At 43.4% G+C, this 27000-nt stretch overlaps 1 protein-coding gene across 1 annotated transcript in view; it reads left to right on the top strand.

The window, feature by feature from the left end:
* ANKDD1B (ankyrin repeat and death domain containing 1B) overlaps positions 1–27000 on the top strand; it is a 47251-nt gene that overhangs the window by 17401 nt on the left and 2850 nt on the right. Inside the window, exons 9-14 of the mRNA XM_066615911.1 lie at positions 1101–1199; positions 7202–7300; positions 9170–9268; positions 15184–15279; positions 23376–23574; positions 25525–25656. Coding sequence (XP_066472008.1) covers positions 1101–1199; positions 7202–7300; positions 9170–9268; positions 15184–15279; positions 23376–23574; positions 25525–25656 — 724 coding nt within the window. The remainder of the gene's footprint in view (positions 1–1100; positions 1200–7201; positions 7301–9169; positions 9269–15183; positions 15280–23375; positions 23575–25524; positions 25657–27000) is intronic.

Raw genomic sequence — 27000 nt, 5'->3', positions numbered from 1 at the left:
CTGCTCATTGCTCGTAACCTAGTTCATCGCTTGCTTCTTCGTTCTGTTGCTACCTGGAAAGGTAGCTGAAGCGCAACCCTGCTCTTTTTAAGGGTCTGGTCATGTGGAACCTCAAGAAAATTTATGCCCAACTCATTTTTGCAAAATTAGAAAGGAAACAATTTTTCCTCCTATAAGGTTTCTAAAGCATGTAAATTGGAGTGTCCAATTAATTGCTAATGGTATCTTAATCTAAAGCATTTACAGTCTAATTGAAATCAGTGGCCTAGAAGAGCTGAAAGAGAAACAGCAACTACAGTATTGGCATTCTTGGAATTTTCCTGTATTTTTCTGCTTTCTGTGTCATAGACACAATCTATACATTATGCAAGTGAGGTGGTAAGCTGTGGTGGTAACATTTTGGACAGTTCCACTTCATATTCACCTTCTCCATACAGAAAACCTCTTTGCATGTAATAAATTAGCTCCCTGGAGAGCTTATTTAGGGCAGAACTCTTCTTCATCTTGTGAGTTTACTACATGCAGGATTTTTTTTCATGGGGGTGAATTCAAAATATGACTCCCCTTCATAATCTGAAGTGGAGCAGTCCAGAATTCAAGTACTGTATTCTACCGTATGTGTAGCTTGAGTCATAACTGATATTGAGCCACAGGCTGAACCACAGACCACTTGCTCCAAAAAAATAATCTTGTCAAAGTCTGAACTGCAGACTACCTGGTTATTCATATGTTTAAGAACTGAACTGGTTATTCATACGTTTAAGAAGTAGTTACGGCTTTATGAAAAGACTCTATCTTTTTTTTTTTTACTTGAAGAATCATTTGCGCAAAACACGTGCAACATAAGAGTTCAAATGTTGCCATGAGAGAGCATTCAATGCTTTGTGAATAGAAGCTTCTTCAAAATGCAACTTAACCGTATTTTCTGTACTGTCGCCCCGACCCAACTGGTCTACTTTATTAACAGTTTTTGACAGTGACACAAGGTTACAATAAAATTTCATTTGGTATCTTCAAAGAGCGTTCTTTTTCTAATTACTTTGAATTATTAACAATAATAAAAACAAGAATTTTATTTTTCTGCCTTGTATTTCTTTCAGCACAATAACAATGCCTTGCATATTGCAACCCAGAATGGACATACACCTTTGGTCAAATTTCTTATCAGTAAAAATATAGATCTTGGTCCTAAATCTCAGGTAAGAGTTTGTGGGGGTTTTTTTTTTTTGGTTTTTTTTGTATTATACCCTTTATTTTCACCTTGTTTTTAAATTATGTTTATAATTGTGTTGTTTTAGTTATTGTTGTAAGCTGCCTTGGGTCCCTTCTGCGAGAAAGATGGAATATAAATGAAGTAAGTAAGTAAGTAAGGGCGCAATCCTAACTTGTGCTGGAACAGGCATGCTAGGAGGCTTGCGCTGTATCCAGCGCAGGATTGTGGCCAGCAGCAGCTTAGCCAGAGGCAAGGGGAAACTTTTCCTCTTACCCCGGGGTTAGGGCTGCTGGCGCCTATGGGTCTCCTTGGACTTGTGCCACCTCCTGAGGTGGTGCAAGTCCGAGGAGAGCAGAACGGCTTGAAGCCGCTCCGTTCTCCCTGGGAACGGGTGTTGGGATCTGGCAGAACTGCTGGATCCCAGCCCCGCTTCCCACTCCCCACCCGCCCACCCCAGGGCTACCTATCGTCCTCCCTCCCCCACCCAGGAACGCCTCCCTCCCTCCTCTTCCCCCCCCCCATGCCTACCTTTTTTGCTTACGTTGGCCCTGCGGGGCCAATGCAAGCACCGGAAGGGAAACTGGCGCAGAGGCATCTGTCAGCCTCCACAAGCCGGTGCTTCTCGGAGTGCCAGCCTGGCTTCCCCTCAAGGAGGCACAAATGTGCTTTACAGCACGTTTGCGACCCTCCCAGGCAGGCCCATGTCCCTTGGCCCAAGAGGTTTGGATTGCGCTCAGAGTAAATAAGTAAGTAAGTAAGGGGCAGCCCAATCCTGAGCTGCCCGGAGCTCCCAGGCTCCTGCACCTCCCACGCTACCGTGGGAGGCACCTCAGGAGAGAAGCAGCCCCACAATGGGGCTGCTCACTTTAGTGGCGACCAAAAGGTTGGTACTAAAGTAAAGGCACTCATGTAGGGTGTGCAGCCCTCCACGAGTGCCTTGGATCCTGTGGAGCTCAGCTCCACGGATCCGCCTCTCCCCCAACACACCTCCCTCACACCCCCGGCCATGCCTCCCCCCTCCCTGGAATGCCCCTCTACACCCCTGATCACGCCCCCATCTCCCGTTCCACAGCCCGGCGGTCCAGGAGACCACTGAGCTGCAGAACCCAGGCGACTCCTGCATGCTAGCCCGGCACCGGCTGGCGCTGGGCTAGCTCCGGTGGGAGCCCAGAGGTGAGCCCCGCAAATGTGCCACACGGAGCTGTGCTGCAGACCTCAGGATTGGGCTCTAAGTAAGTAAGTAAGTAAGTAAATATTTCCACACACATCCTTAATGTTTCTTTACAGCATTTGTTGAAAATGATGGTAATTATTTATGCATGTATGCATCATTATGAAAGGAGGAGCTCCTGAGTCTATATAAATAATGAACCATTCATGCGAATGATGACTATGACTTTGGCACCACACCCTTGTGCCTACCCTGTACTGCAACTAAAGCTAAGGCTCAAACCCAATGTGCAGAAACTTATGTGAAAATTAGCATTTTCCATGGAATAGTTGCATGTTTGGATGCAAAACCTATGTGGGTTTCCTTGTACATAAGAAATCTGTGTTTTTCCATGGAATATTCAAATACCTTTTTCATTTTTTCTTGCGAGAGTTCTGAATCCTCCATGTGGGTTTTGAATGTATGATGAGTAAACTCATGTGGTTTTTGATGTCAGCGGGTTGTGAGATCTTGGAAGAGGTGAGGAAGCCCCTTAGACTGGCTCCCAGTGGAGCCCTCCTCCTCCATACATTCTTCATCCCTCTGCCTCCCCCTACTTGCTTGTAGCATTGGAAAAACAGCAAAGATAGAAAATTTTGCTTGATCTTTAGCTCCATGATACTGGTTGGAATGGAAGGGTGCCCATCCTTTCTTTTGGTATAATCAATCAGACAAGCCCCTCCCATCAGCACTTCAATCCTCTACCTACTGGAGGTAGAAGGGATGGAAAGTGTTATCAGTCCTGCTGTTTATAGCACTGTATGCAAGTAAGTAAGTCTGATTGCGTCCAGACAGGGCTGTATTGTGGCTGCATCAGCACTGGAAAGTTGGATAGGATTGGGCCCACAAATGTATTTTTATATGGCATAACTGCGTGGCTAGTGTACGTGTGTTCGTGAAATAACGTGTGAAAAAGTTCGTGAACTTTTACCCAGGTAAAAGTTCATGGGATTATAACCTAAATTTGCACACAGAAGGCTCACGTATTACATGGTACGCTGGTATAAAATTTCTACAGCAGAATCATTATGCAAGGCTCTGTTACCAACAATTTTATATGTAAAACTTACACTTTTACTGTTAGAGATATTTTAATATTCTAGCATATTTGGGGCCCAGATTATATACAGAGCTGACTGTACTGGATGTGATTCTTATGAAGTGTAATAAAGTTATGACCCAATCCTATGCAGGGCCTGCACTGGTGGAACTCATGTTCTGTCAGTGTGCCCTGTTGCAAAAGCACCACAAAGCACTTTGTGGCAGTGTTAGCTGGTGCACCAGCAGGGAGGCCAGAGCCTTCCTGTGTTCGCTGTTGGGAGGCCTGCTGGACCGAGTAATTCCAGCACAAGGGCATGAGGAGGGGGTAAAATGGGAAGGGAATGGGGCAGGGGGTGAGCGGATTGGTCCAAGGAACAGAATCAGTGGTGCTGGTGCACACTGTATCCTTAACCCCCTTCCTGGGCCTGATCTGCCTGCATGGATGAACTTGGACTTGTGCCAGTGATATCGCTGGTGCAGGTCTGAGTTGACCCATAGAAGCTCCTGGGGCTTATCCCAGGGCAAGGGGACCTCCAGCAGCCAAACACCTCCCCATGGGATGCAGTGTAGCATGCACTGCTGCATTGCTGCATGGGGATTTACTTAGGATTGGGATGTTAAATATTTAATCCTTATTAGCATCATCTGAGTAGTTTATTTTGCTTGTTAGTAAAAGAGTTTCCTCATCTTGGATAATGTTGCAGTACTGTTTTGTTTATTCAATTTTCCACCACCTGTTTATGGTATGTGAGGCTAATACAGTTTTCATTCCTAGAGGCAAAATTTAATAATGTTTCTAAAAATATCGTCATGTTTTATATCATCATATCACTGACCTGAAAAAATATTTTGGATTCATTTATGGAAAGCTCCATAGCATACTAAGAGCCGAATCCTATCCACACTTTCCTGGGAGTAAGCCCCATTGACTCTAATGGAACTTACTTCTGAGTAGACATGCATAGGATTGAGCTCTAGAATGTGTAAATGTTTCGTCAAAGGGCGGAGGTTAAGAAGATAAATTAGTTCATATGTTTTAATGTTAATATGTTTAATGCTAAATGTTTTACCTGCTATTTTTCCTTTCAGATTTTAGGGTATAAAAGGTCCAGTGTTAAAGTGCACACCTGTTTCCACACCTGTTGTCTACCTGTTTCTCTGAATGATTATTTATCACCTTTTTACCCTGATCTTCTTTTTACCTTAAGGGTTATGTCCATGTATTAGTATCACTGTAGCCTCACAAAAATCTTTTGAGCTAGATTGGGTTTAGACTGGCCAAGAAATGTAAATTTCTAATCAGAATGGTGATTTGAATGCGGGTGTGCAGCTGACATTCTGTGGTGTAATGAACAACATCCCTTAAACTCCAGTATTCCAAGGTTATAATTTGGCAAAATGTTCCTTTAGCATGCTTACCTTTCTGACCCATTTGATAAAATGCTGCAGAGACATGAGAAAGAAGCACAAGTGAGTCATGCTTCTCTCCCCCCCCCCACCTTTGTTTAACTTATAAAGAGGAACTAGCAGTTCACACCCACAGTGAGAATTTATTCTTGGCAGCAAATCTCCTTGTCAGATTGAGGTGAGGCCGTTAGGCAGACCGAGTGGGTGAGAGGCACTCCTAACAGTAAAAATAAGAGGAAAAATTAATTAATAGGTTCCAAAAGATGTTATGTTGATATGTTCTGAAGAAGAAAGGACTATCCTGAAGATGTACTGTACCTCCTTTATAGATTTAAATTTTTAAAAAAGTCATAGGTTTCTTTTTTTTTATTTAATTCCTTATGTGGATTTTAATTCCTGCCTGATCTCTAAGACTATAAGTAGCTTCACAGATTGGTGCTGATAATAATGCTCAATATTTAGGTAGTACTTCTAATCATTTAACATAAGCACGTTTTCTCAAGAATTCTGACAAGTACCTACTAAGGAAGGCCAGTGCTGACACCCCCATGTTTTTGACACAAGTGACTCTGTCAAGGAAAGCTATATGACATGAGAGCCCTATAAATGGATGTCTTGTATTTTCTGTGGCCGAAAGCAGTTGTGGGGGCCTACAATTTGGGCTGAGGCTCAAATTGGGGGTGTGTGTGTACATACCAGGGATGGACCAAGACTCGGATGACTAGGACTTGAGTTGCAAAAACACATGTTTTTCCAACTCGTACAGTCTCGAAATCACGTAGCAAAGACCTGGGCATTAACTTGGGACTCAGGGGTTTTATCCTAAAAATGAAAATACTCAAATAGACTCAATTCAAGACTCACTTTTGTGTGTGCTTGTGACTCTGTGCACATGCTTGCTTTCTTGCCTTTTTTTGTTGTTGTTGCTTCTGGGGCTTGACCTGCTTTTCAAAAAGACTCAGGTCACAATCCAGAAAGTTCCCTTGGCTGGCACGAGTCCCTTGCTCCAGCCAAAGAGTGTCACAAAAGTGCTGTAAAGCGCACGACTCTGGAGGAGGGAGGCTGGTACACAGGTGTGCACTGTTTCCAGTGGCTGGCCCTAACCCTGTTGGGCTGGTGTGCAGGTAAGCCCGCACCAGCCAAGTCAGACCAGTACAGGGGTCTGGGAGGTGGGAGGAGGGCAGACCTGTGGGCGGGCTGTGGGTGAGCAGGGAATGGGGCTGCCACCTCCTGAGGTAGTGCAGATCCAAGTGGCCCCATTTGGGCTGCTGCTGCATTATCTGAGTAAGGGGAAGGAATTCCCCTTGCCCAGGGCTGATCCATAACCGGCTCCAACCCCACAATCAGGACCTCCCCGTTCCAGTGTGGGTTAGGATTGGGCAGCCTGACTTGCTTCTCCAAATCCATTTTGATTAGTCAAAATGACTCAAAAAATGGCTCTGGATGACTTGCGATGGTTGCCTGTATGACTCATGGGCAACTCGAGTTCGGAGGGGTGGAGACTCGGGAGTCAACTTGAGTCTCAGTGCTGTGGCTCCAGCACATCCCTGATATATAGGGGTTAAACCTTTCTACCATACCATTTCCTTGACTTTAATCCTTCTCTCTTGGAAGTTGTTATTGGCCATGGAATTATACCATATGTTCCCCTCTCTGTTGTGAATAGCAACTTTGGAGGTGTGAGGAGAAAGATTTAAGTTTTTTGTTATTGGAAATTTTAATTGGCTTTTCCAGAAATAAACAATGACAGATTCCGGACAAATAACATAGAATCCAAATTCTCTAATCTCCCTGATTCACCTTTCGTCCACTTAGGGGAAAAATATGGTGGCTGGAAGCCAGGTGCTGCTGGCTAGAATGCCATTGTTGCTGTTGCCACTGCTGCTATGGTGAAGGGTAGAAAGTGTTCTACCATTGCAATGTGTGGCAGGATAAGGAGCTCACCTAGGTAGGGGGTCCCATGAGAAGCAACCTTCTACAGGGCATTTAAAGAGATTGTGTATTTTGTTTGTTTATCATATTTCTATCCTGCCTTTCTCTCTCAGAGGGAACCCAAGGCAGCTATTTTGACTGAGGCCTTCCTTTTGACAATGGTAGATTTATCATCTTATTCCAATTCATTATGTATAATAATTTGCCACATGATTACAGACAGCACACCTAGAAAATACAGTTCCCTTTGCAGAAAGAATTTTGCTTTCTTATGCCCACTGGAATGTAAACATTTTCCCAAACTGAAGAAGTCATCATGAAAAATCTCTGTCAAACAAATAATACTGAGATGATAGATTCATTGTTTTGATTGTAATAATCTTTTCCTCCATCTACAGCAAAAGAATTCTCCTCTCCATTTAGCTGTCATAAAAAATAACTTGTCTGTGGTAAATAATTTACTAGATGCCAACCATGACATAAACGCTCTCAATGAGGTGAGTATGGCTTTAGGGCCATATAATTCAGAGATGTTCTGTTTTCATTTCTCTGCAAGTGTGAATACTTTCTCTCTATATGACCAAGGTCCTAATGTGTTTGAGTGTGGGAGTGGGAGATTAAGAACGCCTTGACACTTATCACAGCCTGGCTAGCCTGTTGAGTCAATTCCTTAGACTGCAATGATATCAAAGGAAGCTCTTGAATTAACAGCATTACAGTGCAATCCAAAGTGATTGTTGAATCTGCGCAGGCCCCTTACGCAGGCTCAGGGGTGTTGTAGATGTGCTGTAAGGCATGTTTGCACTGACTCGTGAGTAGGGCGCACCAACACAATGACTTTCACCAGCCTGCCAGTACAAGATTCTGTCCCAAGCAGGCCAGTGTAGATGAGTGTGGCAACAGTTGGTGCAGGGCTGGGAGAGGGTGGCAAGCAGGGCTGGGGGTGGAGAGGGGGCATTTTTGGCTGGTGGAGGGCAGAGCTGGAGGAAGATCAGGCCCAAGTGGGGATGGGATTGACAGCAGCAACACACACTGTATCCTAACCTCTCTGGCTTTACACCATGCTTCTCGGATTTGTGCCAGCTAAATAGCTGGCACAGATCCAAGTAGCTTCATAGGAGTGGCTGGTGTTACAAGGGGTAGGGGAAAACTATTCCCTTACCCAAAGGTGATCAACAGCCTCTTAAGCTGTTGAGCATACAGCACAGGCCACTGGGGATTGTGCCCTGGATTGTGCCCTTAGTATGTCCATTATACTTGTAATGCCATAAATCTGACTAAAAGTTCATTTGCCACAAATGTGTAAAGATGGAAAGTGGCTAGTGAACTAGTAATCAGAAGTCCTGCCTGTTCCAGCACAAGTTAGGATTGCGCTGTGAGCTTTTTTTTAGGGGGAAGGGGGGCTGAGTGCCTAAACTTGAGTTCATGCAAGTAAAGTGTGCATTAAGATGAAGGCCGACTGTATTATTTTTCTTATGGCAGAATCCGGAGGTTCCCAAACTGGGGCATCACAATGCTCCAGCCAGGAAAACCCATTGCTGCTCCCTTAAGGGGTGGGGCGATGGTAGTAATGGATCAGTTACTGCTTCACTGTTGACCTCGTTGACCTTCACTGTTGACCAAGTATTCTGGCTGCTGGGAGACAGCCTGTAAGGCACTATAAGACTGTAGGCTTATACCAATAAGCAAGAAGATTTTTGCCCCAGTAAGACTTTAAAACATGTTAATAGGCTCAAGGGAGTTTCCCTGTAACCATGGATAACTGAATCTGCAGATACTGGATCTGTGCCTGCAGTTAGATCTTGATCCCTTGTCTGCCTAGTCTATATTCATAAGTAATTCAGTGAATTGTCACATTTCTTCACTCTGCAGACCCTACTGTGAGTTTCATTTTTAATAAGAACCCCTGAAGTTCAATTTCTTCCCAGCCAGCCCTCTTCTGTGTGGTCTCTGTAGCCTGGAATGGTAACAGAAGATACAAACTACCAAGGGTTTCCCCCCCCCCATCCAGCTATTGGGCCAGTAAAGGAAAAGCAGGGAATAGGAAGGGGTGTGGATGAACTAAGCACCAAGCACCATTCCCCTTGGTTAGCCTGCCTTCTCCAAGGACTCCCTCTCCCCCCTTCCCTGATAATAATATACTAGTACTTTACAAACTGTTACTTTACAAACTGTTCCAGATGTATTTGATCTGTGATTTGATGTTGTATTTTGCCTACATAAAAAGAGAATTTAAGAAATAATAAGAAATTACTACCTTCATTCTCCAGTGGATTCTTGTTATGCAATTTGATCTGAATGTTGAACTTTGTTGTATTTTTATAATTTCTGTTTAATGTTCTTTGGTTTGGTTTTGTTTCCACAAGAGACATCAAACGCCTCTACACCTGGCAGCAGACCTTGGAAATGTAGAAGTAATGGAAATGCTGCTAAGGTCAGGCTGTGATCTCAGCATTGTGGATAAGGTACTCTCTATTATTCATATTTCTGTGGAAATGTTATTCCCCTACTTGTCTTGGTATTCAGTACAGACTGCTCTGTACTGTTCTCTTCAAACACTGCTCATTAAAATATAGCTACTGATTTAACTCCTTTATAAAAGCTGCAGGAGTCTGGCATTAAGTCAGTGCCAAGCTATCTGTTAGGTCAAACTTAAAATACAGTACTTATTGTTCTTTGTATTGGTAAAGCCTCACATAATATAAAGGAGTCATTGTTCTTTGAAAAAGGGCTTTCCCATTCTGATTCATTTTGTGCCACCTAGCAGCCATTTTGGGGCCTTTCATCCAAGCAAAGTTTGTTGACACTTTTCAGCCAGTGCTTTCTATTGAGACATGTGTCCCCAAAACAGAATCTGAAGCGATTTATGTCATTCATGGATGACTGATGCACAATGAATCTCTTCTATGGAAGCCAAAACACAAGGTATTGAAGTTGACTTGCCAAGTTCTTTTTTTGAAAATTAAACCTATCAGGTCAATGATCACAGACCTCCCAGGCAATTTGAATTTGATCATGTATATGAAGTGTCCGTGAAGAGACACTCAATTTATTGTCCAATGTCTAAGTAAACTTCTGGAGTTACCTGAAGCTTGACGAGCATTCTATTAGCCCTTTGTCTGTTTTCTGATACATTTGTGTTCTTTTTTTGTGACACGGATCTTCCCCAGGTCCTAAAAGAATGATCTTCAAAATAGGGGAATTCTGCTTCTTGGATTTCTGCAACTAGTAGGAACTTTCAGAATTCAAGATGCAGAAAAGCATAAAACAAACTTTTATTACAAAATTAAAAGTCCGTATTAGAGACAGAAACTTTAACTGCTGCATCTGGCAGGTCTTGTCCCACTAACAGCAGGAATAGGATCAAAGAGGATTCTTGTAAGGAGAACATGACAATGCCAGGGGATTGAACCTGGGGGCTTTGCATGCAAACCCTGTGCTCTACTGCCTTGTTCACGTATGTGAGCTCTGATGAGAGTGAATCAAAGCAGTCTGAGATTCCACACACCTTGCCCTTTCCCTCTATGTGGTCATCAGTTGAGCGAGGGAGGGGGCAAGTGAACAAGCAGCAGTGAAATTGACCAGGAGAAGGGAGGCCCTCTCAGGGTGGCTTGCCCAAGTGTCCATTGACACCTGGAACTAGCACTGAAACTTGATATCTAACCATCAAATTCGAATATCGTTTAATGACTGTCATTTGAGGTATGCTTCTAGCCCTCTAGGGCAGTGATTTTCAACCTTTTTCATCTCACAGCACACTGACAAGGTGACAAAATTGCCAAGGCACACCATCAGCTTTTAGCAATTGACAAAGCACCCCATGCTGCCCGCAAGGGGCTCACATCCCCCAATGGCCCTACTAATAAATGACCCTCCCCCCAAACTTTCATGGCACACCTGTGGGCCATTTGCAGCACACCAATGTGCTGTGGCACAGTGGTTGAAAATTGCTGCTCTAGGGCAGGCGTCTCCAAACCCTGGCCTGGGGGCCAGATGCGGCCCATGGCCAGCCTCTATCCGGTCTGCGGCCAGCCTCTTGTTCCTTGAAAGCCTCTGGCCCACTCAAGTGAACACCACCGGAGCTGTGCTCTGGTTTCATCTGGAGCGCATTCTGAGGGTCAGAGAGGGTGAATGAATGAGCCCATTCATTCAATTATTCACTCATCTAAGTTCCATCTCTATTTATTTAAATTTTTTCTGGCCCTCAACACAGTGCCAGATATTTGATGCGGCCCTCTGACCAAAAAGTTTGGAGACCCCTGTTCTAGGGAATGAAACAAAGTGCGATTCTGCCTGATCTTTGTCCCTGTTCATTCTGCAGTCACTGATGTGGTTGGGTTAGGGTTGCATCTTTAGCATCCCAGACAATGAGTTTGCCTCCCACTACTGCTTAAACTCTTTAACATATGAAAACAATGGGAGATTTGTGTTTCGGGCAGCTGTTCTCTATGTAATCCACTGGTATAAAAGGATTACAGAGATAACTGAATAAAGTCACAGAAGTACTTGTGGCCTTGAGCTGTCAATAACAGGAATGTACTTTGGTTACAGATAAGGCAGTGGCTGGTAGGGAGGGGATTGACTGGAATGTAGCACTATGAAAGCAGCAGCTGTTTTCTAGACTTCCACTTATCTACAGTTTGTTATCACACTCATTAGGACATCTAAGGACAAACAATTGCAATCATTTATTATAAAAGAACAGAATTATTAGTTAAAGCTAAGCAAAAGAAATTGCAAACTAAGCCAACCTTATGGTAAAGGAAGATCAGGAGTTGAAACTGTTGAAAAACCTGCCACAGGATGTGTTTATGACCACTAGCTTCAATGGCTTTAAATTAGTATTCGCCTATCAATCGCTATCATTCATGGAGTCTATGTAGAATTTTCATGTACAGAGACAATATGCAACTGTATACAAGTTTCTGGGAAGCTATAGTGAGGCAGGCTGTTGTCTTTAAAACCTGCTTGTATGTTTCCGAGAGGCTCCTGGGAAGCTTCTGTTGGCTCCTGTGGGAAGCAGGATGCTGGTCTAGATCAACCTTTGATCTGAACTGATGCAGCAGGACTGTTCTTAGGTAACTTAGAGTTAAACATAGTTGTCAGTGATGTGTCTGAATAGGCTTTGTTGCAAGATTGGCTTGCTATTAGTGCTATTAGGCAGTCAGGACACAGTTAACTAAACAAACTATTTTTAATTAAATAAGCCCTCTGAACTTCCTGCATTTGTACCCACCCTTCTTGATTACTCTTGGGCAGCCCAATCCTGAGCTGCCCGGAGCGCCCAGCTCGGCGGCACCGAGGACTGCTGCCGAATCCTGTACCTCCCGCACTACTGCGGGAGGCGCCTCAGGAGAAGGGGACGCTCAGGACGCTCATTGCGGGCTACTCACTTTACCGCCAACCAAAAGGTCAGCGGTAAGGTAAAGGTGCTTGTGTAGGGTGCACAGCCCTGCACAAGCGCCTTGGATCCTGTGGAGCAGAGCTCTGCGGATCCTCCTCCCTCCCTCCCTCCGACACGCCTCCCGCCTGCCCTCTGGCATGCCTCCCTCCACCCTCTCTCCACCCCCTGCCAGCTCCCCCCCTTACCTGGAATGCCTCCTCCCTGCCCATGCCCCCGCCTACTGTGCCGCGGCTCTGCGGTCCGGGAGACCCCCGAGCCGCAGAAGCTGGGCGACCGCCACACGCCCCATGCCCATGCTAGCCCAGCACTGGCTGGTGCTGGGCTAGCACTGGTGTGAGCCCGGCAGTGAGCCCCTCAAACGTGCCTTATTGCACGTTTGCAGTTGTGGTCGGTGGCACGGCTCCGTGCTGCTGACCACAGGACTGGGCTCTTAGTTGTTGTGCTAGCCATGTGAGATTGCATCAGCAAGAAGACACACAATTAACACTCTGAGAGTTTTAAAGACCACTGGCTTATTGTACTGTTTGTTAGGATCAACCTAACCAAAAAAGCCGGCATACTGTAGTAGCTAGTGACTGGGTAGATCTGATTTCATATCCCTGCACAACCAAAAACAGTTAGGGTTAGTTAGGTTTTTGGCAAGTCATCTGTTAGCTTAACTTATCTTGCAGGGATTCTGTGAGGACTCATGGCTTTCCTTGAAGGGGCCTTTAGAGTCCCATGGCCTTCCTTGAAGGAAGAATTTGATCATTCTATCAAATGTATGCACAGTTTAGTCATGCATAGGCTTGTACTGTGAAATCTGTGAATCAAGACTTTCCTTGTTTGTATCTAGCCTCTGCCATGAACTCACAAGGAGGCCTTAGGCCAAGCCACTCACTTTCAGCCTCATCTCACCAGCTGCAACATGGTCAGGCCATGCAGACTTACATGGTTGTTGTAAGGATAACATCAAGAGAATGATGTTATCTTGATCCCTGCTAACTGGGTAAGAGGCACTTTTTCAAGTGGGTGCTCCTCTTTTATTTAACAGGGGGAGAGTAACTGGTCCTCCTCACCCCAGCAATGTCTTTTCTAGTGGCTGTCTGCTGGTATTCATTTGCATCTTTTTAGATTGTGAGCCCTTCTGGGACAGGGAGCCATTTAGTTATTTGATTTTTCTCTGTAAACCGCTTTGTGAGCTTTTTGTTGAAAAGCAGTATATAAATACTGTTGTTGTTGTTATATTATAATATATTATTACATTTTATTGTATATTATTATATATTATTAACAATAACAATAATGCACATGAAATGCTTTGCATACCCAGAAAGGACTAAACAAATACTATTGTGTGTTGGCATCCTTCAGTCTTGGAAGACTATGGTATTGCGCTCTGAATGGTGGCTCTGGAACAGAGTGTCCTCTCCAGTGCGCGAAGCCTGGGTAAAGTAGGTATGGAAGATAGGCTGTTACCCATGCAGCAAATCCCCCCTCTCCACATCGCTGAAATGGTCCAATGGAAAGGCAGAGGCCAATACTGTTGGTTCCAGTGGCGTCGCAGGAGTTGCCAGAACATGACTGTGTTCAGCCGTTAACTGCCTCAGGGACTCCGGCTCCGGATTTTGCCTCGAGGTTGACTCATGAAGCCTTTTCCATAACTGGATGTAGCCACAAGGCAGTGGAGGTTTGGGATCAGAGTTTTCCTTCTCTCAGATGAGCTGCCTTCCCAGGCTGACGAGTCCCATCTACCCGGTGGCTGTTTAGTCGCCTCTTTTGACAAGTACAGCCAAACTGAGGGCCTATTCTTATCCCCAGCCCCCAGGGGAATAAACAAATACTAAGAGGTGTTTTTAAAGCTCTGATTAAGTTATCATAGTCAATGTCTCATTTAAAACAAAACACAACTGTTCAGGCTTCCTCAGATTTAACTGGATGGTGGTATTCATGCTTTCCAATCAGGCCATGGAGATGACCTGATTCAGGGTACCTTTACCTGCATTTTGCCAGGTATGCTCCCCACTCTGTCTCCAACCTGTCATGTCCCTTATCTCCCTATCTGCCCCCAGCTTCTCCTGTAGCCTGACTAAGGGCACAGTCCTAACCAGGTCTACTCCGAAGTAAGTCCTATTTGTTCAATGGGGCTTACTTTCAGGAAAGTGTGGTTAGGATTGCAGCCTAAGGCTCATTGGTAGCAGGGCAGGTGGGAACAATTCCCACCTTGGAATTCTCCCAGGTGATGATTTTCCTGCCTGGAACCATGCCAACTGACACTGATCCTGTTGGTCTCTAGGAAGACCCACAGACCCAGCAGCCGAAAGACATTACTCCAAGGGATATTGGAGTATCCTGTTGGTTCCCACGTGACTCACTGCTACCTCAGAGTTCACCTGGAAAATTGTGAGTTGTGCGGTGACTTTAGATTTTCTTAAGAAAACACAGTCATGCCATATCTCTAGGTGTTTCAAGTAGACTTTTAGGCTGCTATGAGTTCCATGGTAGCCAAGGGGTGGATCAGAGAGACTTGCTCATGGTTTGAATTACTGTATAATCACCTGGGTTTGTGGTGTCTGAACAACTTCTAAGGAGAAGGCCTAGGAAAAAAGAGAGTCTGTGAAAACCCAAGGCTTATCTCTTTGGTCAGCCAATTTAAATGTAGAATTTGCATTGGATTATAACAGGTTGGGAGATGAAGCCTGATCAGTATTGGAAGCATTATAAAAATTCTTACCCCACTCTACGGAACTGTAAACACAGCAGAAGTCTGAGTATGTGTTGCTGTGTTCAGCACTTCCATGAGGATTACATCATTTTTAATTTTCAGGAATTTGAAACACCCATCAGATTGTGTTTGCCATAATTGGATTCTGCTATTATTCACTGGAACCGTAGCTTTACAGATCATCATAGAACCAGCTGCTGGCTTATTTCCACTTCTCATCTATGGCCTGAGTTTTTTTGTCTGTTTTACTGATCCACTGTTTGCATTTTCAGCAAGGAAAAACTGCATTAGCTGTTGCTTCCAGGAGCAATCACGCCTTGGTTGTAGATATGATTATAAAAGCGGAGAGGTATTACTCTTGGAAACAGGTAAGAAGCAACTCTAGTTTACCTACCCATCTGCTAAGGCAGATTTCTCAAGAATATGCCTGTGTGGATGCCTGGTTGCTAGGAGTCCTGGGGCCATTTTCACAGTCTGGGTAGTGGCTTCCTTGCAGAACTGCTAAAGAACACTAGGGAGGACATGCTCTGTTTAGTCACCTGGCCAATTTTGCTTATAACTTCATTAGTACTGATGTGATATTGAGTAAGAAGCTAAACCCTCTTGAACTTATCAACTGTGATTGATAAGTTGATAAGAACCTATCAATCCAAACCCTAATCAACTCTGTGCTTCCCTTTTTCTTTTTTAGTTGATGGTATTTGAAACCATCACTGTTTTTTTCACCAGGATATGTCTCCCCAGAGGTTATTTTCTTTTACTTCAAAGCATATGGAGCCCCCTTTTGCTGAAAGTCAGTATACTGCATAACAGTGGTTCCCAGACTTTTTAGCACCTGTACCCACGTTTTAAAGTGACACTGTCAGGCGCCACCTAGGTTTACTAGACTTTTAAGAAACCTAGAAAGAAATAATATTTTATTTATTTATAGGTAATAATAACCAAAGACCCTCAAACGTTTATCTCCCTATATTTACACATACTTGCAAACTGCAGGAGCTGAGCTCTTTGCCATTAATTAGCAGCTACATTGTCTAATTTTTTTTAATAACCTGGGGGCTTGAGGCAATTAGTTATCTGTCCATCACCCTTTGGCAACCCACCAAAAATCAGGTCATGACCATTCAGTGGATCCTGACCCACGGTTTGCGAACCACTGCATGTATAAATATTCTTAATAATACTATAATGAGTTGGGGTAAGGTACTGAAAAGCTTGGACTGATAGTGAAACAGTATTTAAAAGGGAATTTTCTCCTATAAGAAATAGGGATTAAAGGGGGCCATGTGTTTGTCCATGTCCAACATTGCACATGAAGGAAATTTTCTCCCATAGGAAACCATGGAATAAGGTAGGGATAGGAACTGTAAAGAGAGGCATGCAGTCCCAAACACAAATAAAACAGGACAGCCCCTCATCCATTTATAACAGTTCAGAACATAGCACCTACTCCCATTTTGAACCAGTAATGATTTTAATGACTCTCCTGCAGAATTTTACATCAATACGAGCATTTTGAGAACATTTTCACATGAAATAAAAATATGTAAAAATATGACTTATAATAATAATTCTAAATCATTGTTTGCTGAAAGGCACTCTGCACATGGCCAAGGAGCATTCCACCTCTCATTGTTTTAAACAAACTTATTTGAGCTCTGATCTAAATAAAAACCCTCCTCTAATATCTCTATTTAATCACTGTGATTTCTTTTCCTGTCCATTTAAAAGTTTGGAGGGTGAGAGGAAGAGAAAGGCCAATAGGCATGTGGATGCGGGCGAACCTGTTTATATTAGACATCCAGATTTTCATTAGGCATTTGCCATGATCTCTCACCAAAGGCTTATTTTATTTGATCTCTCACAAAAGACTGCACAACCAATGTGTGTCTATTCAGAAGTAAATTTCCTTAGTTCAATGGGGCTTTCTCAGGAAAGTGAGTGTAGGATTGCGGCCTAAGAGGGCAGGTTTTCTTATGAATTAGGAAACAGAGAGTGGGTTCAATGGGCAATTTTCACAATGGAGAGAGGTGTAAAGCACCATACCCAAAGGATTGGTCTTGGGTCTGGTGCTTTTCAACATAAATGACATGGAATCAGGGATAAGCAGCAAAGTAGCCAGGTTTCCAGATGACATTAAACTTTTCCAAGTAGTGAAGACCAGATGGGATTATAAAGCGAAAGGATATCTCCAGACTGCAAGGATAGGAAGCAAAATGGCAGTTGCACTTCAGTGTAAGTACTGTAGGTGTAAAGTAATGCACATTGGGGCTAGAAATCAAAACTTCACATATAGGCTAAGCAGCGGTTCTCATACATTTAGCACCGGGACCCACTTTTTAAAATGAGAATCTGTCAGGACCCACCAGAAGTGATGTAATGACTGGAAGTGGCATCATCAAGCAGGATAATTTTTAAGGGTTCAGTCCTAACCCCTTATGTCAGTGCTTTCCAGCACTGGCACAGTGGTGCCAGTGGGACGTGTGCTGCATCCTGCAGTTGGGTGTCACTCACGGAGGCCTCCTCAAAGTAATGGAATGTTTGTTCCCTTACCTTGGAGCTGCATTGCCCTTATGTCAGTACTGGAAAGCACTGACATAAGGGGTTAGGATTGCGCCCTAACTATCCTAGGCTGCAATCCTATCCACACTTACCCAGGAGTAAGTTCCATTGACTATCATTGTTAAAAGGGTATACATAGTAGCTTGTTAAAAGTACAGATCTGTAACCTTTCCCCAAATGCAGCCACAGACCATGGTAGCATCCTCTAATATATTAAAAAGAAAATATTGAAATGAATTAGGATCCACCTGAAATTGGCTTGTGACCCACAGTTTGAGAAACACTGGGCTAATGGATTCTGAGCTGTCTGTGATGGATCAGGAGAGAGATCTTGTGGTGCTGATGGACAGCTCAATGAAATTGTCAAGCCAATGTGCAGCAGCAGTGAAGAAGGCTAATTCCATGCTTAGGATTATTAGAAAAGGAACCGAGAATAAAACAGCTAATATTATAATGCCATTGTACAAATCGATGGTAAGGACACACCTAGAGTATTGCATCCAGTTCCATATCAAAAAGGATATCATGGATATGGAAAAGGTGCAGAATGACCAGAATGATTACTGGGCTAGGGCACCTCCCTTACGAGGAAAGAATACAGCATTTGGGGCTCTTCAAACTAGAAAAAAGGCACCTGAGGGGGGACATGATTGAAACATACAAAATTATGCAGGGGATGGATAAAGTGGATGGGAGATGTTCTTTTCCCTCTCATGCCAAAACCAGGGGACAGCTCTAAAATTGAGTGTTGGGAGAGTCAGGACAGACTAAAGAAAATGTTTCTTTACTCAACATGTCATTAATCTGTGGAACTCCTTGCCACAGGATGTGGTGGTGGCACCTGGACTAGATGCCTTTAGAAAGGAATTGGACAGATTTCTAGAAGAAAAGTTCATCACAAGTTACAAGCCATGATGGCTACACCTCCTGGTTCTAGAAGTAGGTTATATCTGAAAACCAGATGTAAGGGAGGGCACCAGGATGCAAGTCTCTTATTGTCTTGGTTGCTCCCTGGGGCATTTGGTGGGCCACTGAGAGATACATGAGGGTAGACTAGATGGGCCTTTGACCTGATCCAGCAGGGTTCTTCCTTTGCTCATTAAGGACTTGCATCTAGTTCCTCAAAAAGTTGAGGACATACGTTTGGGGAAAATATATAATGGGGAGACCTATAATGGGGGCCCCTGTATACTTTGTTCTCTTTGTAATCAGTCTGCTTCCTACAATGGCTGGGAAGACAAAATGTTGTTTTTCTTAGGGTCACTCTATAGCCAAACAGGTTTTTTGCAGATTAGATTGTTGTGTGTTACTAGCACAAACAGATTGTCTGAATTACTCATTATGATGCATACGTGCTGATATTCTGGCAGAATCACTCAGCATATTTGGAATGTTTACTTTTTAGTGGAATTCCTAGTGGTGAATGCAGTAATCGTGCTGGAAGCCAGGCTGAAAAGATCAGCTGGCCACAGAACAATCATTTGAACTGACCACATTGTTTCATGCCCAGGGTTTATGGCATTTTTCATACCTTTGCTATTGGTCCCGTCCCTCCCATGAAGAGTCCATCCAGTTAACTGTAATGCTGATTGCAGATCAATCTGCAGCAGGGATCTTGGAAAGTTGAACTCCCATTCCACCATGTAATCTTGGTCACACTGCAAGAGGGTAGCAGCAAATTATTTAACCAAAGTCCAGTTCAAAGACAGTCCTTAAAAGGCAGAATGGTATTTTTATGCCAAAAGAGTATGTACTGCTGTAGTTCTATGTTCCTTTAACAGAGAACTAATGTGGTGCAAGGTCAACAGTGTGGATTGAATTTGGATGTAGGAAATCTGTTCAGCCAAGAAACCCATTAGATATCTCTGGGCATGGCATTGTTTCTCATACTAACTGTCCTTATAGGATTGTTGTGACAGTAAGATGTAAGCCAAAATATTTATTTATTTAGGCCCATCTTCCCCCCATAATGTAGCACCAAAGATGACTAAGGGAGGTCTGTGCAGAAAGAGCAAGATAAAAACAAACATAATAAACATGATAAGATATGGGGAATTTGAAGCACAGAGCTCTTTTTTCCAGAAGTGGCAGATCCGGAGCTCTCCTGTCTTGTTCCACCCACTAACAAAGAAGACATAGGAAACTTCAGAAAGAGAACATGATGTACAGGTTCAGCCTAGATAAGCTTGAAGTTGTCTGGCTTTTATTACATTGTGTCAGTACGTTAATTGCGCCCTTATTTGAGAGAAGGTCTTCACAGTTGACTTCCATATGGGGTAATGATATAAGAACTAGCAAATTACGTTCTGTACCAGCAAGAATGGAATGGCTGCTTTACAACCTGGTTATTATCATCTGAATATCTATCCGCAGCTGTTTATAACTGAAATAGGCAAAAGGAGACAGTGAACACTTCACTGCAAACAGCTGTTGAACAAGGGCAATGGAACAAGGCCTGAGTTTCTGCATAAATCTTATAAAGGACTCCTCTGAAACCTCCAGTTATCATAGACCTGTGGTTCTCAACCTTTGGTCCAAGGGAAGGGAACCACTGAGTGTTTGAAAGGCTCTACAGGGGAATGGTGACTCAGTGGCAATCCCACTTCCAGGTTTGCATCATTGCCAAAGGAAAAAGGGGAGGGGCATTTGTCCTTACCTGGCAACTGCAAGAACCTGGGTTTTGTGGCATCTCCAGCTGCCGCTGCTGCCAAATAAATACGAAATCCTTTTTTTTTTTTTTTAACTCTAGAGGTGTGAAGCTGGAGAGCTTTCCTGGCCCTCATACTACATTTTAAAAGGCATTAAAAAGTCACTTCCGATTTTGCCAGAAGTGTGTGGCCTCTGTGGGGCTCAGAAGAGCCTCCGGTGGCACCTCCTTGTCTCTGGAGGTGGCGCAGGGGGCCCAGTGGATTCTTGATCCATGGAGAAGTGAAACTGTGTATACAGGATCTGCAGATAAGAGCTTCCCTCCCAGATCACTCTTTGGAAAAGTTCAGTAGTCTATATGAATTTTAAATAAACATTTATGTTCAACATCATGATTTTAATTCAGTTCTTTACATTGTAAAGTGGTTCTCAAACTTTTAGCACCTGCATCCACTTTTTAGAATGACAATCTGTCCATCACCGGGTGATGTCATGACCAGAAGTGACATCATCAAGCAGGAAGAATTTTATCAATCCTAGGCTGCAATCCTACTCACACTTACCCAGGAGTAAGTCCCATTGACTATTATTGTTAAAAGCATATACATAGTAGCCTGTTCAAAGTACGGGTCTGTAACATTTCCCCAAATGCAGTCATATATTATTGTAGCATCGTCTAATATATTTTTTAAAAAAATTGAAATAAATGGGGACCCACATAAGAACATAAGAACAGCCCCACTGGATCAGGCCATAGGCCCATCTAGTCCAGCTTCCTGTATCTCACAGCGGCCCACCAAATGCCCCAGGGAGCACACCAGATAACAAGAGACCTCATCCTGGTGCTCTCCCCTACATCTGGCATTCTGACTTAACCCATTCCTAAAATCAGGAGGTTGCGCATACACATCATGGCTTGTACCCCATAATGGATTTTTCCTCCAGAAACTCGTCCAATCCCCTTTTAAAGGCGTCTAGGCTAGACGCCAGCACCACATCCTGTGGCAAGGAGTTCCACAGACCAACCACGCGCTGAGTAAAGAAATATTTTCTTTTGTCTGTCCTAACCCGCCCAACACTCAATTTTAGTGGATGTCCCCTGGTTCTGGTATTATGTGAGAGTGTAAAGAGCATCTCCCTATCCACTCTGTCCATCCCCTGCATAATTTTGTATGTCTCAATCATGTCCCCCCTCAAGCGTCTCTTCTCTAGGCTGAAGAGGCCCAAACGCCGTAGCCTTTCCTCATAAGGAAGGTGCCCCAGCCCCGTAATCATCTTAGTCGCTCTCTTTTGCACCTTTTCCATTTCCACTATGTCTTTTTTGAGATGCGGCGACCAGAACTGGACACAATACTCCAGGTGTGGCCTTACCATAGATTTGTACAACGGCATTATAATACTAACCGTTTTGTTCTCAATACCCTTCCTAATGATCCCAAGCATAGAATTGGCCTTCTTCACTGCCACCGCACATTGGGTCGACACTTTCATCGACCTGTCCACCACCACCCCAAGATCTCTCTCCTGATCTGTCACAGACAGCTCAGAACCCATCAGCCTATATCTAAAGTTTTGATTTTTTGCCCCAATGTGCATGACTTTACACTTACTGACATTGAAGCGCATCTGCCATTTTGCTGCCCATTCTGCCAGTCTGGAGAGATCCTTCTGGAGCTCCTCACAATCACTTCTGGTCTTTACCACTCGGAAAAGTTTGGTGTCATCTGCAAACTTAGCCACTTCACTGCTCAACCCTGTCTCCAGGTCATTTATGGTTGAAAAGCACCGGTCCCAGGACAGATCCTTGGGGCACACCGCTTTTCACCTCTCTCCATTGTGAAAATTGCCCATTGACACCCACTCTCTGCTTCCTGGCCTCCAACCAGTTCTCAGTCCACGAGAGGACCTGTCCTCTAATTCCCTGACTGTGGAGTTTTTTCAGTAGCCTTTGGTGAGGGACCGTGTCAAACGCCTTCTGAAAGTCCAGATATATAATGTCCACGGGTTCTCCCGCATCCACATGCCTGTTGACCTTTTCAAAGAATTCTATAAGGTTTGTGAGGCAAGACTTACCCTTACAGAAGCCATGCTGACTCTCCCTCAGCAAGGCCTGTTCATCTATGTGTTTTGAGATCCTATCTTTGATGAGGCATTCCACCATCTTACCCGGTATGGATGTTAGGCTGACCGGCCTATAGTTTCCTGGGTCCCCCCTCTTTCCCTTTTTAAAAATAAATTTGAAATTGACTTGTGACCCACTTAGTGGGTTCCGACCCACAGTTTGAGAAACACTGCTTTACAGGGTTCATAAATTGTCATGTGCTATTTTCAGTTCTGTCTCTGAGGTCATGCTGCTTTTGCGAAGTTATTTAAAATTAGATCTGGAAAATGTCTGAGACAGCACACAGGCATACAATGAAAATAGAAGTATGTGTGAATTTTTCTTTTGTGGGGTAAACTCTGCTTCCTTCACCTTCATAACTCAAAGGACACAAGTACAGTCCCCGAGTGCAAATTGCCCTTTCCTCTTTGCCCCCCCCCCCATTAAGCTTCATACAAATTATCCACTCTGATTTGTACCTAGACTGCTGGTAAAGGTAGGTAAAAAAAATATGACATGAGTAAATGGCTGTGTGTTGCACTAGCAGAATCGAGACAAAAAACTAAAAAACATCTGAAGCCACAGTACTGTAGCTTGTAAGCTGCTGGTGTGCAAAGTATTGCTATTTTAGTATTGTATTGTGGATCAATACAGTACCTTTCTGATTTATTAAGAATGCTTGCACTGGAAGGCAGGTTTGCAGGGCTGAGGACTGTTCTTGCAGATTCTGCTTAGTTCTGCATCAGGGATAAAGTAATACAAAATGTTATTCCAGTGTGGTAGTGGGAATCTATTCTGTTGTATACCAGCATCAGGTACCATTTGCTAACTATGCTCTGAGAGTAAAGGAGGTACTCAGTGGCACAGAAAAAGGTGGAGGAGAGATAGAGGTGCTTACTGCCAGGAATTCTGGTATTTAGCTTCCTGGATAGGAGCTCTACTCCATACTCAGCTACCTGCATCAGTAAAACTGTATTTCCTGTTTTTGGATCTGTTGATGCTCCTTCTCTCTTCCCTTTTGGGGGTAAGGTGGGGTTTCATGTCTAAAAAGGTTAAAATTTGAGGATTTCCAAAAATGAACTTGAAGGGTATATAATTCTGATAGATCACGTGGCTAAACCTGTGGAGGTTACTTTGTGAATTTTTACTTTCTAGGATCATCTCCAAAGTGGTGGTGACCCACCAAATGATATCTTATCTTTTAAACAAGATCACAGTTTGCAAACCAAACAGATTCGCTCCTCCATTTGGAATTTGGCTTACAATCAGTTAAAAATGCAGGAGTGGAAAAAGATAGCACAGTTCTGGAAATTTACAGATGAGCAAATGAAGGCTATTGAAGAACAGTGGACAGGTAAATATAAATATACTGGATGGAAAAATTACAGCATTTTCACTCCAAATTTTGGGCCATATTTCAGGAAATTTTAGGACTAGAGTTTTTAGCTTTATGGAGGAATTAAAGAGTTTATTAGCTTATGGAGGAATTAACGTTTCAGCTTTCCATTAGTCTAAACATTTCACCAAAATTTCAACCTTGCTTATGTCTTTGTGTGTATTAGGAAAAAAACCTCAATTAGAGTTAAAATAATTATTGCATTAATTGCAGTAAAAGTTTGGATAGTTGTTCCCAAACTAGCATTGAAAATGTAATAAGCTGTTACAGTCTTCTTTACACAATAACATACAGCCTGTACTTGTTCATTATTACACCATGATGGATGAGTTTTCTTGGCTGAGCCTAGATCTTAAAATGCAATCAGATAGCTTTTTCTCTATGCAGAAAGAAAAGCAGCTCAGAGAGTGCAATTTTGAGTGTACAAACAGCAGGAAAAGAATACATTAAGCAGTGCTTCCAGCATTCCTCCACTGAATGTGGCAGTCTCCTTGCAACTGCTTTTCAGTTTAAAGCTGGGTCTGTTTCCAATCTAAAGGAAACAGTCCTCCAGTGCAGTATTGAGATGCAATGGGCTGCCAGGCATAGCTTTCTGTTCAGTGCACCCCCTTCACATTCTCCTAAGGCAGTGGTTCCCAAACGTTTTTGACCGGCAACCTATTGGGCCATTGGCCATGGCTTCTTAATAGGGCTATAATCCTATACATTGTATAAGGCAGTAGGTTTTTCACAAGTTCCATGGATGGTTTTTGTGGTTTCCCAGGAAGTCACAGCTCACAGTTTGAGAATCACTGTCCTAAACACTGGGATTATGAAACAGAGAACTTGCCCTTTGTCTCATCTCCCCCTCCCCACCTCGGCCCATGCCTTTTTCCTTTGAGAAGAGATGAAGTGAAAGGGGCTAGGTGTAGCATGTAATTCAGGCAATCAATCCTGATACAGGATACTTGCTGTCGTAATAACAGTATTGAGAACTCTTGCTCAATATTGGAAATAAAGTCTGAAGCAGCAGAGTTTTTACAGCTCCTGTGGAAGTCTGCATGGTGACTGGCTGATTAGTCAGGCCTGAAAGAGAGAACCTGTAAAGGCAGTGATAAAGGAGCATGCACATCTTGTATTTGAAGGCCCCAACAACTGGGGTGGTAGTGATAGAAAGGGAGGCAAATCCTTAGAGTTAGCAAGCTTATATTACCTTTCCCATGTGAAAGCTTGCAAGAACAGTGGTAAACCATGTCTTGTTTGTGCAGGTGAACCTCTCACTGGCAAGAAGGGACTCCCACAATTGAATGCTTGCCCATGCAACTAGTCCCTCTACATAGAAAAAGAGATATCAAGAAGCTCTAGACTCATTTTTTTCAATATGTACAGATGTTTTGTATGAAGGAGCATTCAGCCATGTAAACCAACACCTGCAACCTGAAGTGATAAATATGGACATAGGTTCATCATATCAGTAGAAACTGAAGCCATGCATTATGCAGACTGAATTGGAAGTATTCCTAAAATTAGTTGCAAGTCCTTTCTAGGCAAGCTTTGGAATGGCTGGTGAGGAAGACCTGATTTCAACCATTTGGCATGTTTAGTCAGAAGCATGTCCTACTGAGTTCAGAGGAGTTTATTTTTGAGTAAGTGTGTATAACTTGCAGCCATAATCTTTAGATTTCACTCCTTGTCAATTGGAAAACATGGTTGAGTTCGCAGCCTGCCATCACTTCTGCAAGAACGTAAGCTGCTACTTTTTGAAAGCTTTTTGAAATCTTTGTCAAGGAGTATAGACGTGGAAATACCTCTAGAGTCAACAAGGCAACGAACAGCTTTTGTGAAAAATGTCATTACTGTACATTTTTTTTCTTAACCAACAGACTAACTGACTGTTAGTCATATATGATTGACTATATGATTGTCTAGGAAAAAAGAGCTACAAGGAACATGGACACAGAATGTTTCTAATCTGGCTACATGGTGTCCTCATGGCTGACCAGAATCCAGTTAAACACTTATATGAAGACCTGGTAAGAGGTGGATTCAAGCAACTAGCTGGTAAGCAACTCTTATGAGTAGCCATTACAGTTTGAGTCTTTTCTAGAATGGACTGATGTGGTTAAAAGGATGAGCCTTAGACTTAAAGCAGGGGTGTCCAAAGTTTTTGGCAGGAGGGCCACATCATCTCTCTGACACTGTGTCTGGGGCCAGGGAAAAAAGAATTAATTTACATTTAAAATTTGAATAAATTTACATAAGTTTACATAAATGAATATATTAAAGATGAACTTATATGAATGAATGAAGGTCTTTCAATAGCACAAGACCTATAAAAGGCCTTGCACAAAGCAAGACTGGCCTTTCCTTTGCTGCCACTACTGCATCACAGACGTGAAACAGCAAGCAGTGGAGAGAGCCCTCACCCCACAGCTCATGCGAGAGAGCAAACAGTCGCCCTCACACTGAGAACAGTTGTGTCAGGCCAACAAAATCTCCAGAGGGCCAGAGGCTCATTGGAGACTGGGGGCTCCCTGAGGGCCGCACTGAGAGTCCTGGAGGGCCGCAAGTGGCCCCAGGGCCGGGGTTTGGGCACCCCTGACTTAAAGAATGGGGGGGGGGAATGGCATTGTAAGGCATTTTAAGATGACTACATCCAAACATGTTATTTGTAGTGAGACATACAGGTTATCTCAAATCCAGTTCTAGCAGTGCAATATCCTATCTTCAGGTAATGCAACAGTCTTCAAACCTTAGATCACTACATAAACGAAAGGCCTTCCCCACTGTGAGCTGAGTTTACCGTCACACCATCTTATCTTGCTTGCTGATCTTCTCACAAAGTTGCTCCAGAAAGTGGCTGTCTGGCATGATTTTGTGAGAAGATTGGTTGGCAAGATAAGATGGGGCAGTGCAGAACAGTCAGCTTAGCTCACAACGAGGAAGATTTTCTGCAGGTGCAAGATCCAGCCAATGGGTTTGGTGCCTGCTGATTTAATGGATAATGGGTTGCTTTCTGTGGGTTAAAGCTGTACTTGTATTTTCTAGTGGTGGTTGTTGTTTTTTTTAAATAAAATTCATGGAGATGGAAGGAAAGGTGTGATGTCTAAAACAGGAAAAGTTCATGAAATTGTTCAGTTGTCAGAGAACTGCAACCTGAGGAAGCAGAATCTTGATCAAATTCTAAAGATTAGTTCAGTCCTATTCAGCACCAATTCCTAAAGAAGAGAACAGTGCAAAGACTTGTGAATATGTTCAACTGTTCATCTATTCCATCAGAACATGGAAGACAAGACAACAATACATGAAACCAGATGGCAGCAAGCGAAAGACTAAAGTTGAAGTTATTTCAATACTTAACAAAATGCTAGCAAAGCAAACTTTATTTTTGAAGTTTGGATATAA

The sequence above is a fragment of the Tiliqua scincoides genome, chromosome 2 (genome assembly GCF_035046505.1).
Source record: "Tiliqua scincoides isolate rTilSci1 chromosome 2, rTilSci1.hap2, whole genome shotgun sequence".
Taxonomy (NCBI): domain Eukaryota; kingdom Metazoa; phylum Chordata; class Lepidosauria; order Squamata; family Scincidae; genus Tiliqua; species Tiliqua scincoides.
Note: the sequence above shows the minus strand (reverse complement) of the source record. Positions and strands in the feature narration are given on the sequence as shown.